The 14568-nt window shown below is 41.1% G+C and overlaps 1 protein-coding gene across 1 annotated transcript; it reads left to right on the top strand.

The window, feature by feature from the left end:
• Positions 1-9168: 9168 nt before the first annotated feature.
• lrrc3ca (leucine rich repeat containing 3Ca) lies at positions 9169-14197 on the top strand. Its single transcript, XM_038734924.1, has 2 exons — positions 9169-9698; positions 12827-14197. The coding sequence occupies exon 2, from the start codon at positions 12910-12912 to the stop codon at positions 13702-13704; it is 795 nt and encodes a 264-aa protein (XP_038590852.1). The 5' UTR covers positions 9169-9698; positions 12827-12909; the 3' UTR covers positions 13705-14197.
• The last annotated feature ends 371 nt before the right edge of the window (positions 14198-14568 follow it).

Here is a 14568-nt window from a genome sequence, read left to right as displayed (position 1 = left end):
GCATACAGCAATGCTCAGACAGCAAGCTGATGTTTTATACAAGCATATGAGTTGGTCTTGGACCGAATATCAACTATGTCTTTCTGTCCTCAGATCTGTCCATACAATTTTCTTCTGTTGCATAATTGTTTATGTCTAAGATAACATAAGATAAGAACACTTTATTGTCCATTAAACTTAATTAAAATGGAAATTTGTCTTTGGCATTCTGCTGGCCTGGTTCACCACCTGGGTTAGTTTATTCCTTTATCTAACTGAGAGGTTCCCATACTACGAGACAATGTTAAAGGTGAGAACACTCTCAGTGAGAAACCTGTAGACCATGGTCATTGTGTGTTTGCTTGCATTGAAGCTCGTCAGTTTCCCGAGGAGAGAGAAACACTGCCTTGCTTTTAAAAATAAAATAGTCTGAAAGGTGAGTTTATTGTCAGTGATTGTTCCCAGATATTTAAAGTCTACTTCCTGTCCCTCATGATAACTGGCTTGAAGACTGGCTCTGTGCTGCCTGTTCCCATCCTACCTCCCAGACACAGCTACTTGGTCTTACTGACATTAAGGAAAGAAGGAAGCTGCCGTCAAACAAGGTGGTCTGGGCTGGTGACATCCTGCAGGCAGGCAACCAGGGCCATGTCATCAGCATAATTTATAAGTGAGAAGCCTTTGCTGTTAGATTTGACCTTATTTGTGTATATGGAGAACAGAAATGGAGATAAAACACACCCCTGTGAAACACCAGTATTAAGGACAAGGCAGTCAGAGAAGGTGTTTTTAATACAGGCTCTTTGGGGCCATTCTCAGAAACTCTGATCCACAGGACAAGGCTGCTACTGACGATCATGTGACACCATAGACTGTGTGACACAGGCCTCTCAGGAGAAGACGGGGCTGGACTGTATTACAAGCACAGGAGAAAGCCATAAAAAAAGGCTTAAAAAATGGCCTTGTATAGATGACCATATACTTTATCCAAAAGAGGGAGAGCGGCGTATTTCACACCTTGGCTAGCTCAGTAGGCAAACTGCATGGGGTCCAAATCAACTGGGTTACCAAAGCATAGGCCTGTCTTTATTGGTGGCACACCCACAAGCTAATCTTATAGATTATGTATCAAAGGAAGGTTAAAATCAAGTGCTACTGGACTTGATTGAAGATACTGAAGATGTTTCACCTCTCATCCAAGGGGCTTCTTCAGTTCTGACTGGCCAGACATTTAACTTCTGAGGGGCTGTTATCAAGGTGATGGATGCCGCTTGGTTCATTAGTGCTCCTGGCTCTTGTAACGACAGTCATTTGAGTCACATGAGGTCAAATGTGAGAGTGTGATCACTATTCATGGAAGAGATGAAAGGACGGGATTGTAAGTGCAGGATAAATGGTGTCTCAGCTCTCGTCCTCTATTTAGTGATGGTCTCTCTAATCTGGTGTAAAGTTTCACTCCTCTTTTGAACCATCTGTCCTCCATGTCTAAAATATGTACATTGTTGTCATTGATGGAGCATCGCTTGTCCTTCAAATGTAGGTAAACTGCTGAGTCTTGGTTGTTTATTGGTTTGTGCAATTCTTACTACATTGGACAGCATACATTAGTTTGCTTTCCTTGTGTTTGCGTGTGTGGCCTTTAGGGGGGACCATTATCCCCTGTGCATGTTTTGGGGTTTATAAAACACAGGAACTATTATATAGCACTTTCGCCATTTTGTATAATCTGTATAATCCTGCAGAATTTACATCAGAGAAACGGTGATATCCATAGCTACATAATGCCATTCAAGATTGATAGAGCTAAGAGAAGCTGCAGTATTGAGCATCTGTGCACATTCCATCTTATTTACATCAGGTCTTGAAGCTGCACCTGCAAAGTCACCAAATAATTGAACGCCTTTCTGAAAAGTCAAGTGTTCATCAACACCCAAGGTCCTTTTTGTCTCTGAGGAGAAAAAATGGAAGAACAGGCCATTCCAAACTGGAAGGAAAAAGGAAACAAAACACACCCATTTTGTCAGTATTACCTAATCATGTGTACCTTACAAACCATTACATTAAGAAAGTATATTTTCTGTGTGTGCACTCTTTCCTGAAGAGGTCAATATTAATTTGTTTCATTTATCAATATTCTCTCCACCTGCACCTCCCTCTTTCTCCCTCATTCCCTACAGCCTCTCTGTCACTCATGCATAAACACTGTACATGATAGCTGCCTAAAAGCTTTTTAATGGTTAATGGGTTTATCTCCCCAGAAGTGTGCAGTTGTAGTTTCATGATAGCAGCCCTCAGCTGATGTGTTTTTGCTTTATTGTGTCTTACAGCCATGTTCAGCTGATGTAAAGAAATTCAGAAGTGCTGGATTTAGGAACTACAGCAAAAAGACAATTTATTCAGTACCAAACACACATGGGCCTTTACATTTCTGGTCCAGTGGCTATCAGTCAATGAAAATGCAGTAACCTGATTTATCTAACAGTTCTGCCATTCTTATCTGTCTTCCTCTGCTATGCTGCCCACTCATCTGACCTTGGCATGATAATAATAGGGCTGAGGAGCTTGAGCTGTAGTCCGGTGGATGTAATGGAGTACACAAAAACACCCACAACTGCATGCATGAATGAAGGTGCAAACGCACATTACAGTTTGATTTTGCACTTGGTATCTTCAGCCTGAAAGATTGATTGATCTCTTTTAAGAAATGTAAAAGAATGTGCCAGCTGCAGTAATCCTCTTTTCACACGTACAACACAGGGGATTGGATATGCTACCTTCAAAATGGAATATTTTTGATTCCTCTGTACCTGACAAGAGAGGCTCAAAATTCTATTCTTTTCCTAATGTTGTATAAAAGAAATATGAACTGAAATAGTGTTGAGAGTAGAATTCACTGTTACTTTCAAAAAATATCCCACCACATCATCAAAACTGAAATCTGAAGTAAAATCTAAAGGACTATCTAAACTCAGAATTCAAACTATTTTCAGATTACTCTGTCATATTTAATATATTGACATTTTGGGAAATGTGCATATTTGCTTTATTACAGACAGATAGATAAGAAAATCACTACCACTCCTATGTCTATATGTTAAATATAAAGATACAGCTAGGAGACAGTTTAGCTTTTAACTAACTTTTAGCATAAGATAAAGACAGAAGGCAGGGAAAACAGCCAGCTTGGCTCTGTCCAAAGGATACAAAATCATCTTTTGAGCACCTCTAAAGCTCACTAATTATGTTATATCTCACTTGACAAATCCATATAAAAACCCAAGTCTGAAAACAACAATTTGTGGTTTTACAAAGGTTTTGCTTGGCTACCAATGATGACAAGACCCCAAGAAAAAGAAATAGTCCTGCACATATACTGTAAGAGCATAAATCACACCGCATCTTACCACATCTTTAGTTTACATGGTAGGTTTTGCTCATTTTCTTGCTCAATGCCTATGGGAACATGGTTATATTATTTGATCCCATAGACACTCAACATTTGAGCCAAAAAAGCCTAACTTTGCTGTTTGACATAACTTCTGACTACATCAAATAGTTTTGCAAAAAAGGTCTGTCCTGAGGCATTTATTAGTTTCTGTCTCTGATGGGGGTAAAACAGTTCCCAAAAACTACTGTATCTCTCACACATGTAGGTTATTCTATGTGATCTACTTTTGATAACTAATGCAATAAGTAATATATTGTTTTACTTCCATTCACTGAGTCTCCCCTGAAACTGTTTGGAGCCCCCCTAGGGAGGCCCGCCTCACACTTTGAAAACCCCTGGCATAAATTAGATTTTTTACACTCCAGGTTTGCTGTTTCAGTCTGCTTTCAGTCTCTAAACTAAGCTAAGCTAACTGTCTCCTGCCTGTAGCTTCATATTGGATATTTTCTTTGAGCTCTTGGCAATAAAGCATATGTCCCAAAATGGCTAAATATTCATTTTAAAGGTAAACTGGCACATACAAGAACATCTGACAAATTGAGTAGTTCAGCACATGTAGTTATGTTGATGTAGAAGACTATTAATCAGCTTCTGATAAGTTTTTATCTAAGGATTAATTTTTTAAATGTATCCATCTTCACATAATACATAGTACATCATTTTCAGGTAATTTAAGAGAAGGTAAAGTCCTACTTGTTGTGTTTGCATCTAAGCCAATTACTATTCTGACCCTGTAACAAATTCACACATACTGTAGACCTTCTCTTAGATCTAGTACTAGTGGGCAGTTTGAAACAGGGAAAACTGAGTACTTTGCATCCAAAAATAGCCACCCATCTGAAGTTGTTGAGAGACGTTAGTAAAGCGCTCTCATACCACCTGCTTTCCTGATTATTTATTGATGCCCTATGTTTTCTGAGGCCTGATACAGCATGACTGTTGGGAAACTTGATGTGTCATAGATATGTTGATAGCTATCTAAAGGGGCTGTTCAGTGCAGCTTGATGTCCTGTGTCATACAAGGATAACCCTGCTTTACTTATATTAGGGTGACAGGTAAACAACTGCTACTTCCAACTGAGCCCTTGACAGGTGTGCTAGAGCTTGTTCTACAAGATAACTTGAGTTGTGAAAAAGACAGTTGACAGTCTACAGTGATAAGGATGATCTTCTACATGCATCTTTTTCTTTATTTTGGCTTTCCATTCACTAAAGACCACCAGAGAGTAGTCATATATGAGTTGACCATCAGAGCTCTCTGAAAATACTCTCAAAAGTGGATGCATTTGGGATATATTTGAAGACACTGATATTTGATTGTTGCTTTTGACACATACATGAACTTTAACTTAATATTTGGGACTACCTTGGCCTGATAGTCACACTGAATTGCCACTACTTGATCTTAAAGAAATAGTTCGACATTTTTGAAAAAGAAGATATTCACTTTTTGGTCGAGAGCTACATGAGAAGATCGATACCACTCTCATATCTGTCCACTAGATATGAAGCTACAGGCAGGAGTCAGTTTGCTTAGCTTAGCATACATACTGAAAGCAAGTGGAAAAAACTAGTCTGGCTCTGTCCAAAGGTACCAGAACCTCAAAAACCCATTAATTAACACACTATATCTTGTTTGTTTAATTTATACAAAAACCAAAATGTAAAAACTACAATTTGTGGCTTTAGGAGGGGTTCTGTGCTGGACTATTTCTGGGCTGGGGGCAGTGACTTCCTGAACTCTTGTTGTCATTTCTTTCCATTCAGTTTTCTCATGATTAACCAAACACAATATAACATGTTAATTAATGAGCTTTACAGGTGCTGGTATGCACAGAACTAGGCTATCTGTATCACCTGCTTCCAGTCTTTATGCTAAGTTAAGCTAACCATCTCCTAGCTGTAACTTCATATTTAGCATACAGACGTGACTGTTATATCAACAATACATAACAGTGGGATGGGAGGCTAGTACAACACTGTTGCGTCTGGCAAGTGGTTTTGCAGTATCCGGAGCAAATCAACCAGATTCTGTAATAGCATCTTCCCATTTGTCATCAGACTTTTGAACTCAATAACGCACCACTCACATATATACACAGACGTATGTACACTGGACTTTCTCCTGGTCTGTGCTCTATATGAATGTGCTATACTCAAATATTTATGCTGCACACTGTCTTTTTGACAGTATATTAGGAGCCAGTGCAATCGTTCTCATTGTGCAATGTATTGTGTATAGTTTTTGAATGACAAATAAAGTTTCTAAGTCTAAGGCCCTACTCAAAAGTTATTCCCCACTGTCTGTCATTATGCCTCTTAAATGAGCGCCTGGACGTGTTCACACGTGCGTTTTGTTGTATACTCTGTTCTTCGCAAAAGAGGGATGGGCAGTTCTTTCATTGCTGGTGGTTGTTTCACAGCCATTGTGTTTTCAAAGGTCTGAAGCCGCGTGCTGAAGATATTGAGCATGACTGAGTGAGAGAATAGGGACTGCGCAGCTTGTGCACGAGCAGACATTGAGCAGTCATCAATGTGCTAGAGACCCGGGGCAACTGGGGTTTGAACGACCTTCTTGCTGTTAGGCCACAGTGCTATCCACCGGACCTCCATTCCGCCCCACCAGAGGAACAAAATTATAATTTTATTTGACTTTTTACAGATGACCTGTTTCATGCTGATCACACTGTCAGGGTATAGTGGCAGTTTCAGCAAATAAGCCAGAAAGTTATTTTTTTAAATTGAGGTTACAAACTGAACCTTTAAGAGTAGGTGCATAGTTCAAATAACACATCTGCACCAGTCCACTGGTTAAATGTTTCAACTTGCGCCTTTAACCCAACATGTCTATAAAGTCACTGTATAGAAGTTGTGTTCTCTCCTGGAGTTTGCTCCATCATGAGTGAATTCACCTCAGTGTTTCTGGGTAATTATTTCCTAGCAAAGACTCATCTCAACAGCTCAAGCTATTCTAATTTTGTGCAGATGCTCTGAAGAAAAATATACTGTAAATGAGAAGAGCAGGTGCTTTTGAATTGTCATGTAGGTGACAAGTAAAAAGCACCGGTAATAGCCTATTATTTAAGATGTGAATCATTCTTATTTAAACCTTACATACAGGCGTCATAACTGTTTTTGGGGAAGTGAATAACATCTACTGTAAAAGCCTAACATTTACAGCGTACAACTTTTTGGGTCATGTTTTGACCATCACATTTCCAGCAGTGTCCTTGGGGGTCCATAAAATGACCTTTAAGGTGAACACCCCTCCCTGGCTGTCATTGTGAGTATGTCTGAAAAACACAATGAAGCACTGAGAATTATTAATTACTTTAAAAGGGCAGTGGAAAACCTATCCTGTGTTGGCAGGCGACTGCAAGCAACTATAACAACATAACATTTAAGATGCCACACATCACAATGAGTGACGCCACTTATCAGTTGTAAAAAATGCTACCATTAGGTGTTCACAAACAGTTTTTCTTCAGCAAAACTGTATTCAACAAAGGAAGCAGATTGGATTAACTGGCTTCATCAGCTGGCAGAGTGAAATACACTTAATAGTATTTACTAAAATAGGAGTCGATGTATGCAATCCCCAGGTTGGGAACCACCAGCCTAAAATATATTTAAAATGTATTCTACCTTTTTTCTTTGGAAACAACTTCAAAGAATTATGAGCTACAAATAACATCAACCAGTTAAGCATAATACCATTCATGATCTGCTTTTGCTTAAGCTCAAGACTCATATAGTTGGTGGTTGGAAGTAAGACTCAGCCTGCCATAGCTCTCGGGAACTCAACAAGGATCAATGAATTCCTACAACACTTTCATATTGCTAGTCTATTGTTTCCTTAATGTCAATGATATCAGACTTCAAAGAAAAGGCTCTTCAAGGGAGGGTGAGGTGAATGAGGTGACCTCACTGTTACTGGCAGTAGCAGGGAAATCCTTTTAATACACCTTTCTCACAGTTCTTGATTAAAAGGTTCAAGATAGGTAAGAAAATAAATAAATAAAGCAGAGTAATGCTGTATCCACAAAGACAAGGCAGGACTTTGATCTTGTTCTGGGACAGAGGAGTAAGCTGGGAGCCAGAGACAGTGTGCGTTTGTGTGTGTGCATGTATGTGTGTTTGTGTGAGCAGGCAAGACAAAGTGGGATAGCGACTGAAAGGGAGAGATCTCATTAATATTCAGTCATTTTGTTCCCCCACAACTCAGAGCACACAGAAAAGGCTAATGGCAAAACATTCCCACACTGTTAAGGTGACATTGCAGAAACTTTGGTTGTAGTATTTTCTCAACCAAATTCCCACTCAGCACTTTGGCTTCATGGATTAATTCTAGCTTGCAGGTATGCCACTTGCACAGGTATCAGAGTAACAGAGAGGAGGCCTGAGCCTGCTTTTGAGATTTGACAGGTTTGAGAGAAATAGAGGGGGAAAGAAAAGATACATTGATCCACTTGTAGGGGAGAAAGTGCAGTGTATCAGGACTAATGCTTGGTTGATAATGCATACAGCACCCGTCTAGCTGCCAACCACAGCGGAGCATTTGAAGTAATCTGATAAAGCTGGGAAACTGACTGCCAGTGTACTCTCCTCTGTCGATGAGGAAAGTAATCTTATTTTCTGTTGTTTCACTGTCATATGCTCTTCCACATATCTGATCTTTTTCTAATTGACACAAGCAGCCTCATAACGTCAGAGCTGTAAAGGGAGTCAATATAGAGCAGCAACAATGAACACCATGTTAAATGTGTTTCTTATGGGGACTGAGATGCACAAATGGGTCAATCAATCAGTCAACCAACCCTACTGTGACATACCAGGGTAAAACCTGCATGATTACATTAAATGATTCTGTTTTGCTTTTGAGTTTCACCGATGCAGGTTAGTGTAACGCTGTTATCACACACTTTACTGTAGAAATAGTATAGATATGAGCAGACAAACAGCTTTACAACAGAGTCCAATGAGGCAAAGGGAAGCAAGCCTCAGCAGACTTGTAAACTGTTCAACCTGTAACTCAGTCAGCAAAGCAATTATTTGGATAATAAAATGTAGCCACCCAATAACCCAATATGACTGCCTTTTGCATTGTGGAGCTAAAGTCTACTGTGGGTAAATCTGGAATCTGGAAAGAACTGGTTTGAGACTTGGATCCATTTGGCTCCACTGCAATCAGTTTCCAGCAGTGTGCCCATGAAGTCCTTTAAGTAGTGGTGGTAAATATCCAGCGTAATATTTAGCCAAATGAGACAGGGATAATGACAGGGACATGGAAAAAGTTATGTTAGAGAACTCTCTGACTGGTTTCATCATAGTACCTCAGTAATATTTCCCACTCAATAAAACACAATAAACAGTCTATGATACCACTGGAAGAATTAAAGAAAGACCCAAGCAGCAGTTGATCATCCACACTCTGTTTTTCCAGAGCACCAGGAAGGGAGTTTGGGTGGAGTGTCCCACTTTATTGATTTTAATTCCATTAATACCTTATGACTGGCTGCTTGGCAGACTCTCCCAGGCCTCTGCCCATGCAAGTCTGTTTTCATAGTGGATTTGATTGGGCTTCCTTATCGGCTGGCAGCAGGCAGGAAAAGGGCCCGGAGACGGCCAAAGATCCACCGCCCTGGCAGCCAGGCTGCATGTTTGATACAACAAGCTCCAGATAAAAATGATTAGGCAGCCAACATGTGTATGAGATCACTTCAGTGTGTGTGAGAGAGAAGGGGGGGGGACTCTCTTACTTTACTGGCACCTGATGCATGCATATCAAATCCACTTCTCTTACAGCAATTATCAGATGCAAATGAATGGATGAATACTGTATCCAGCCATTAAGGGTTTCAGCCTGTGCGTAAATGCATCGCGCGCGGTGTGTCTGCCATTTTAAACTTACATTAATTTATATATTTTTTGGTCATATCCAGGATTAGAGTCAATGAGATACCGCCGTCAGTGACAGTCTGTCCCTCGCTCTGCGTCCCTGTCAGTTCCAGCAATGTTGCCTAGTTTTCTGGTTGCGTGGAAACTAAAAGGCTGCACTGAGCGAGTCCTGAACTGTAGGAGCATTTTCCAGTGGCGCTTCGTGGTTGCCAGTGCGGCTCTCAGCAAGTTTAACGAGCTGCAAGAGGACCTGATGGAAGCGGACCAAAACTGACCGCACTGCCTTTTCGGGAGCGCTCTGATGTGCTGGAGCTTTTTGTTGGGCACTTGCTGAGAAATACACCATGAAAGGGAGAGGAAAAGTGGCAAAGACGTGAGTGTGTGTATGTGTTACTGATCAGAACGCATTGGGTTTCTTTTTTTATATATTGCATGCATGTAGCTATAGCCTACACATTTTTAATCCATCATACAGTTTGATGTTTTTTCAGTTTTAATGCGGGTTTCGTGATAGCTGCTGGCAACAAGCACTGAATTGTGATGACTTAAACGGGATGAAAGACAAACTTAACAAGGGTATCAGTTCCCAGGAGGCACTGCCTTTATCTCTTGTCCTTTGAGTTCATTTTCCACCAGATGCTTGCTGCTTATGAGTGGAATTTAAATTTGAGCAGGAACTGATACTTCACTCACTGTTGGGCTTTAATTTTGCATTTTAAATTCCCCCAGTTTGTGTCGTGATTAATATGAATTAAGTTCACTCTTGTCAAGTTTGTGTTGAGAAGATGAATATTGAAGTTAATTTTGAAGAGATATTTAAAATGACTAAAATGGCTATGAGATCAAACCCTGACTAATCTCTAAACTACTGCCATTTCACTATCAAAAGTTGTTATCCTTCTGTAACAATGTGTGCTTATGTACGTTGCTCCCCAGGATTAACTCAACTAGATTATTCTGTTGGGGGGAAATGGGGTCTTCAGGTCCAATGGAAACCTGCCAAGCACATCGTTGTGCTCTAAGGAACAAAAAGAGCATCTTTAGTAATCAAGCCTGGCATTGAATAAGGGATCGGGAGTGGATATAGCTAAAAGCACTGAAATATGATTACAGTTGCATTAAAAGCCTGCGCTTCAAGTTAAAGACGTCAAGGATGCTTTATTTTCCTGTTACCCTTTCTGTCATCCACACCTCCCCATTGATATATAATAACTAGAAACAAGCAGCTTGTTTGCCGTTCATGCAGTGCTAGCAGCTGTGAAGCGATGCCACGAAGAGGTCAGATGCACTCTTGAAAAACACCATGTCACAAAACATATTACCAAATAAATTAGGGTTGCATTTTAATGCTTGCTTGGGTTTAAGTCCAAATTGCTGCTCATCATATAATTGGTTGCAGAGACTTATAGATAGTACAGCACTGACAGAAGTGAATTTATGGAGTGAGAGCCTGACCTTTGGCTGCAAGAGCGCTGTATTTGTTGTGGAAATTAAAAGAAGGAGTTATTTATCACACCGGTAGGCAATGACTTTAGGAACATTGACAAGGCATCAAGGCATCACCTGATTTAAGGGCCAACGGATTTATTGCATTTAGACTAAATGGCTGTAAGATGGGTTATATCTGTTGTAAGGGTACAGAACTTTAGTAAAATGCCTGTTTTTTGCCAATGATGTTACTGAGAAGGATATTTGGGATGGAAACCATTTTTGAAAATCGTTTTGCATTGATGCCCAATCCTGCAGCTCATTAGCTTTACACCCTCTGTTGTTTATCTCATCCACAGATGACAGATCTCTCCTTCCTCTTCCCTTTGTGCTTTCACTGCCTGCTGTCCTTATCAACTTCCCTTTGACTTACTAACATTTGCCCCTTTCCCCGATATCTCATTAGTGTCACACACACTGTTCTCTGTGTTGTTATTGTAATGTTACCCCTCTGCTTAAATCCTCTTGATATCATTCTTTCTCTCACAACCCTGTGCTGGTGTGTCCAATTTCCCTGCTTGCCCACATGCTTTCTCCTCCTCAGTCACTAGCCTGCTTCTTCTGCTTCACCATTATCTCTCAACAAAATACCACGCTTGCATGCCATGCGACAGGAAAAGTATAGCTTTTACAGGGGCATAATGTTACCCATTAAGTTTAGGCAAGACAATTTATTTCCTTGGGTGTTCAGCTGCATCTGTCATGCTATTTTACTTTCTCATACACCCTGCTGACACTAAGTGCGGAGGGATTTCCTTTGGCAGTTGCTTTGCCTCTATGAAGATATCTGGATTAACATCTCACATCTGAGGGAGGCAAACTCCAGCATTCAGAGCTTCTTAATAGCAGAGGCTTCATGTGCGCTTTGCTCTGGTGCATAAGCCTCCATCTCCCCCAATGGCTCATTACTGGGGTTGTCTGGCAGGCATCTCTTAAACAGGCGTAACACAATGAGTGTTATTAGCTGTGTCTTGTAGACAAATCATCTGTCCTCCTCACACACACATACACACTGCCTTTGCCACTACACTCTGTCCTCTACCCCCTAAAGTCATGTGATACTTTGAGGTACTTGGAGATCGATTTCATTTTTTAATCTTGGTAAGTGGATCTTGCCCAGTCTCCAGCCATTTTGAAGAAATTAAGAAGTCCGGTTGAACTCTATGGTTGCTTTTTGTCTTGAGGAAGACAGGCCATCACATTGTCTGTTTTGTTGGCCTTGGTGCTGTTTATAGCATTAGCATTTACCCCAACAAAAGGATTGGGTGGCCAACACTGATGCTACACTGACTTAAGGAGTTTTTCCTTAAGAGGATTAGTAACAGGATAGGAGGTAGCCCTGATCAGCTATTAATGAAGTGTGTTAGGCTGGGTAGATCAGCTATTTTCAAAGGCTTACATACAAAATATAAAGTGTCATTTGCAGGAAACACAAATAAGCTTTTACCTCAGTGTTACTTGGACTTCTGACTAAATTACCTTATGGACTAGTGACTGCATGGCTTGACAGACATCAAGCAAGGACAGATTTAATGGTCACGTTGTCGGAAATTGTTGCATATCAAGTTGGTTTGATGTGATGTGTTGTTCAGAACATTTTGTTCCTCGTGGTGTAACATCACTAAGTTAATGGCAGTCTCTGTGTACTGAAATAGCCCTGCATCGCAGGGATGTCAATTATAAAAGAGGAACAGTGACACCAAAGGATTTTCGGGGCTTGTTTATTGTGTTAGTGTGAAGGGAATGTTTGATCCTTAGACTTCCCAGGAAATACAACAGAAGTGAAGTTCTGGCCAACAGCATGCTGAGATGACCAAGCAGCATTACCACTGCCTTTTTGCTGCAATTAGACAAGCTACTGTAACTCTCCATTTTGCCATTAAACGCACTACAGACATTGTTAATCACTATTGTTTTGCTTGAGAAATGTTTTCCACAGTACAATCTGCACTTCTCTTTTTCAAAGGATAGTCTTCCTACTACTGCTAACTTTTTGTTGTTTTTGTGTAATAGGCTCAACAGCTACTGGGGAGGTTGATGCGGACTTCACCTCCTGCGCCCAGGTGGTCGTTCCTGGAGCATGCCCGTACCCCACGATGTCCCTACTTGCAGACTGGCTACTGCGCCACTCAGTGGTCATGTGTTTGCTGCTGCACAGCCTGGTACTAATGACCTTCTGCTTCCACCATGCTGCCACCAGTTGCTCCAAGAGCTGCTACTGCTCTGAGAGCGATAGCGGCGGCAAGACGGTGCGCTGCAGCAATCTGCAGCTCACTGAGATCCCCCAGGATATCCCTAATGACACACAGCGCGTCTACCTGGACTTCAACCTTTTCACTACAGTCCCAACGAATGCTTTTGTTGGTTTGCCCCACCTGGTTGAACTGGATCTATCACATAATGATTTAAGCCAGTTAGAACCAGGTGCATTCAGAGGACTGGGATCCTCACTACAGTTCCTAGATCTTTCTTCTAACAAGTTAGTAAATTTTAATCCTGACGCTTTCGAGGGCCTGCGGGCTCGCGCCAACCTAACAAACAATCCATGGCATTGTGACTGCAACTTGCAGATGGCTATGCCCCGTGTGGACCTGGAGCCTGCGTCGCTAACAGGCATTGTGTGCCAGACTTCAAATCCTGAGGAAATAGGAGTTCAAGGACTTGCCTTCCTGTTGGCACCAGACATAGACCTATGCGTGGTGATGAAGAGAACTACAGATGTGGCCATGCTGGTCGTCATGTTCGGCTGGTTCACTATGGTCATCTCCTACCTGGTTTACTATGTCAGGGCTAATCAGGAGGACGCTCGCAGACACCTGGAGTATCTCAAGTCATTGCCAAGCAGGCAGGACAAGTCAGAGGAGACTTCCACCATTAGCACTGTAGTATAGGGGTGATGGAACTACACATGGGATCTGAAGTAGTAACCCACATCAAACAGGATGGAGCTACATCCTTCAGCTACAAGGTCATCATCAGTCTCAGATGGTTTTTCCCAGCTGTTGTCACAGAGTCATGGTGGGCAACAAGACATGTGCCTGCACAAGAAAACCAGGCCGACGCAGCCTAACCCACATGAATAATTCATATTCCAGCGGCCCATTAAGAGTTATTGTTGGCTGAGTTGATGGTCTAGTCTGCACTCCAAGGATGTAAAAGTAGTGGCATCTTTTTGGCGAACTCCAAATATGGGATACAAATGGGATTTATCCAGTGGTGCATACACTTTTATGCACCTCGCTCACATGCAGACGATTCAGAAGGCAACGTCAAATAGCAGTATGAACAATGGGAAATGGCAACATAGAATGAAGGACTCCATTTTTTTCCATTAAAACCATTATGGTATTCACCAGTATATTCTAAGTAAAATAATGTTTTCCATTTAACTTGTTGTTTTGGGGGGTTTTCTTACTTAACTGTCTCGCAAAACATGAAAAAATACAGCATCTAGAATCTGAATAGGTGTTTAGCAAATGCATATTCAGCTCACTACGCTGATGAATCAGATTGCTGTGTGATGAAGTACTCATCATTTATTCTGTGATGTTTTTGATAGAAGCTACTGTACCAGAGCTCCATACTGATGAGAACAGCAAACCTCCAAGCTGCTTCTGGATGTTAACAGCATTTGACGGGAAACCCCTGCTAGCTCAAACCAATAATCAGTGGGATCCCTATATGTATAGATATACAGCACACAGTACTCTACACTGCTCATAAAGAGGCACATACTTATATTTTAATTTGCCAAT

Source organism: Micropterus salmoides, unplaced genomic scaffold, assembly GCF_014851395.1.
Source record: "Micropterus salmoides isolate LMB-PRFRI ecotype aquatic unplaced genomic scaffold, ASM1485139v1 Ms_hic_scaffold_21, whole genome shotgun sequence".
NCBI classification, from domain to species: Eukaryota; Metazoa; Chordata; class Actinopteri; order Centrarchiformes; family Centrarchidae; genus Micropterus; species Micropterus salmoides.
Note: the sequence above shows the minus strand (reverse complement) of the source record. Positions and strands in the feature narration are given on the sequence as shown.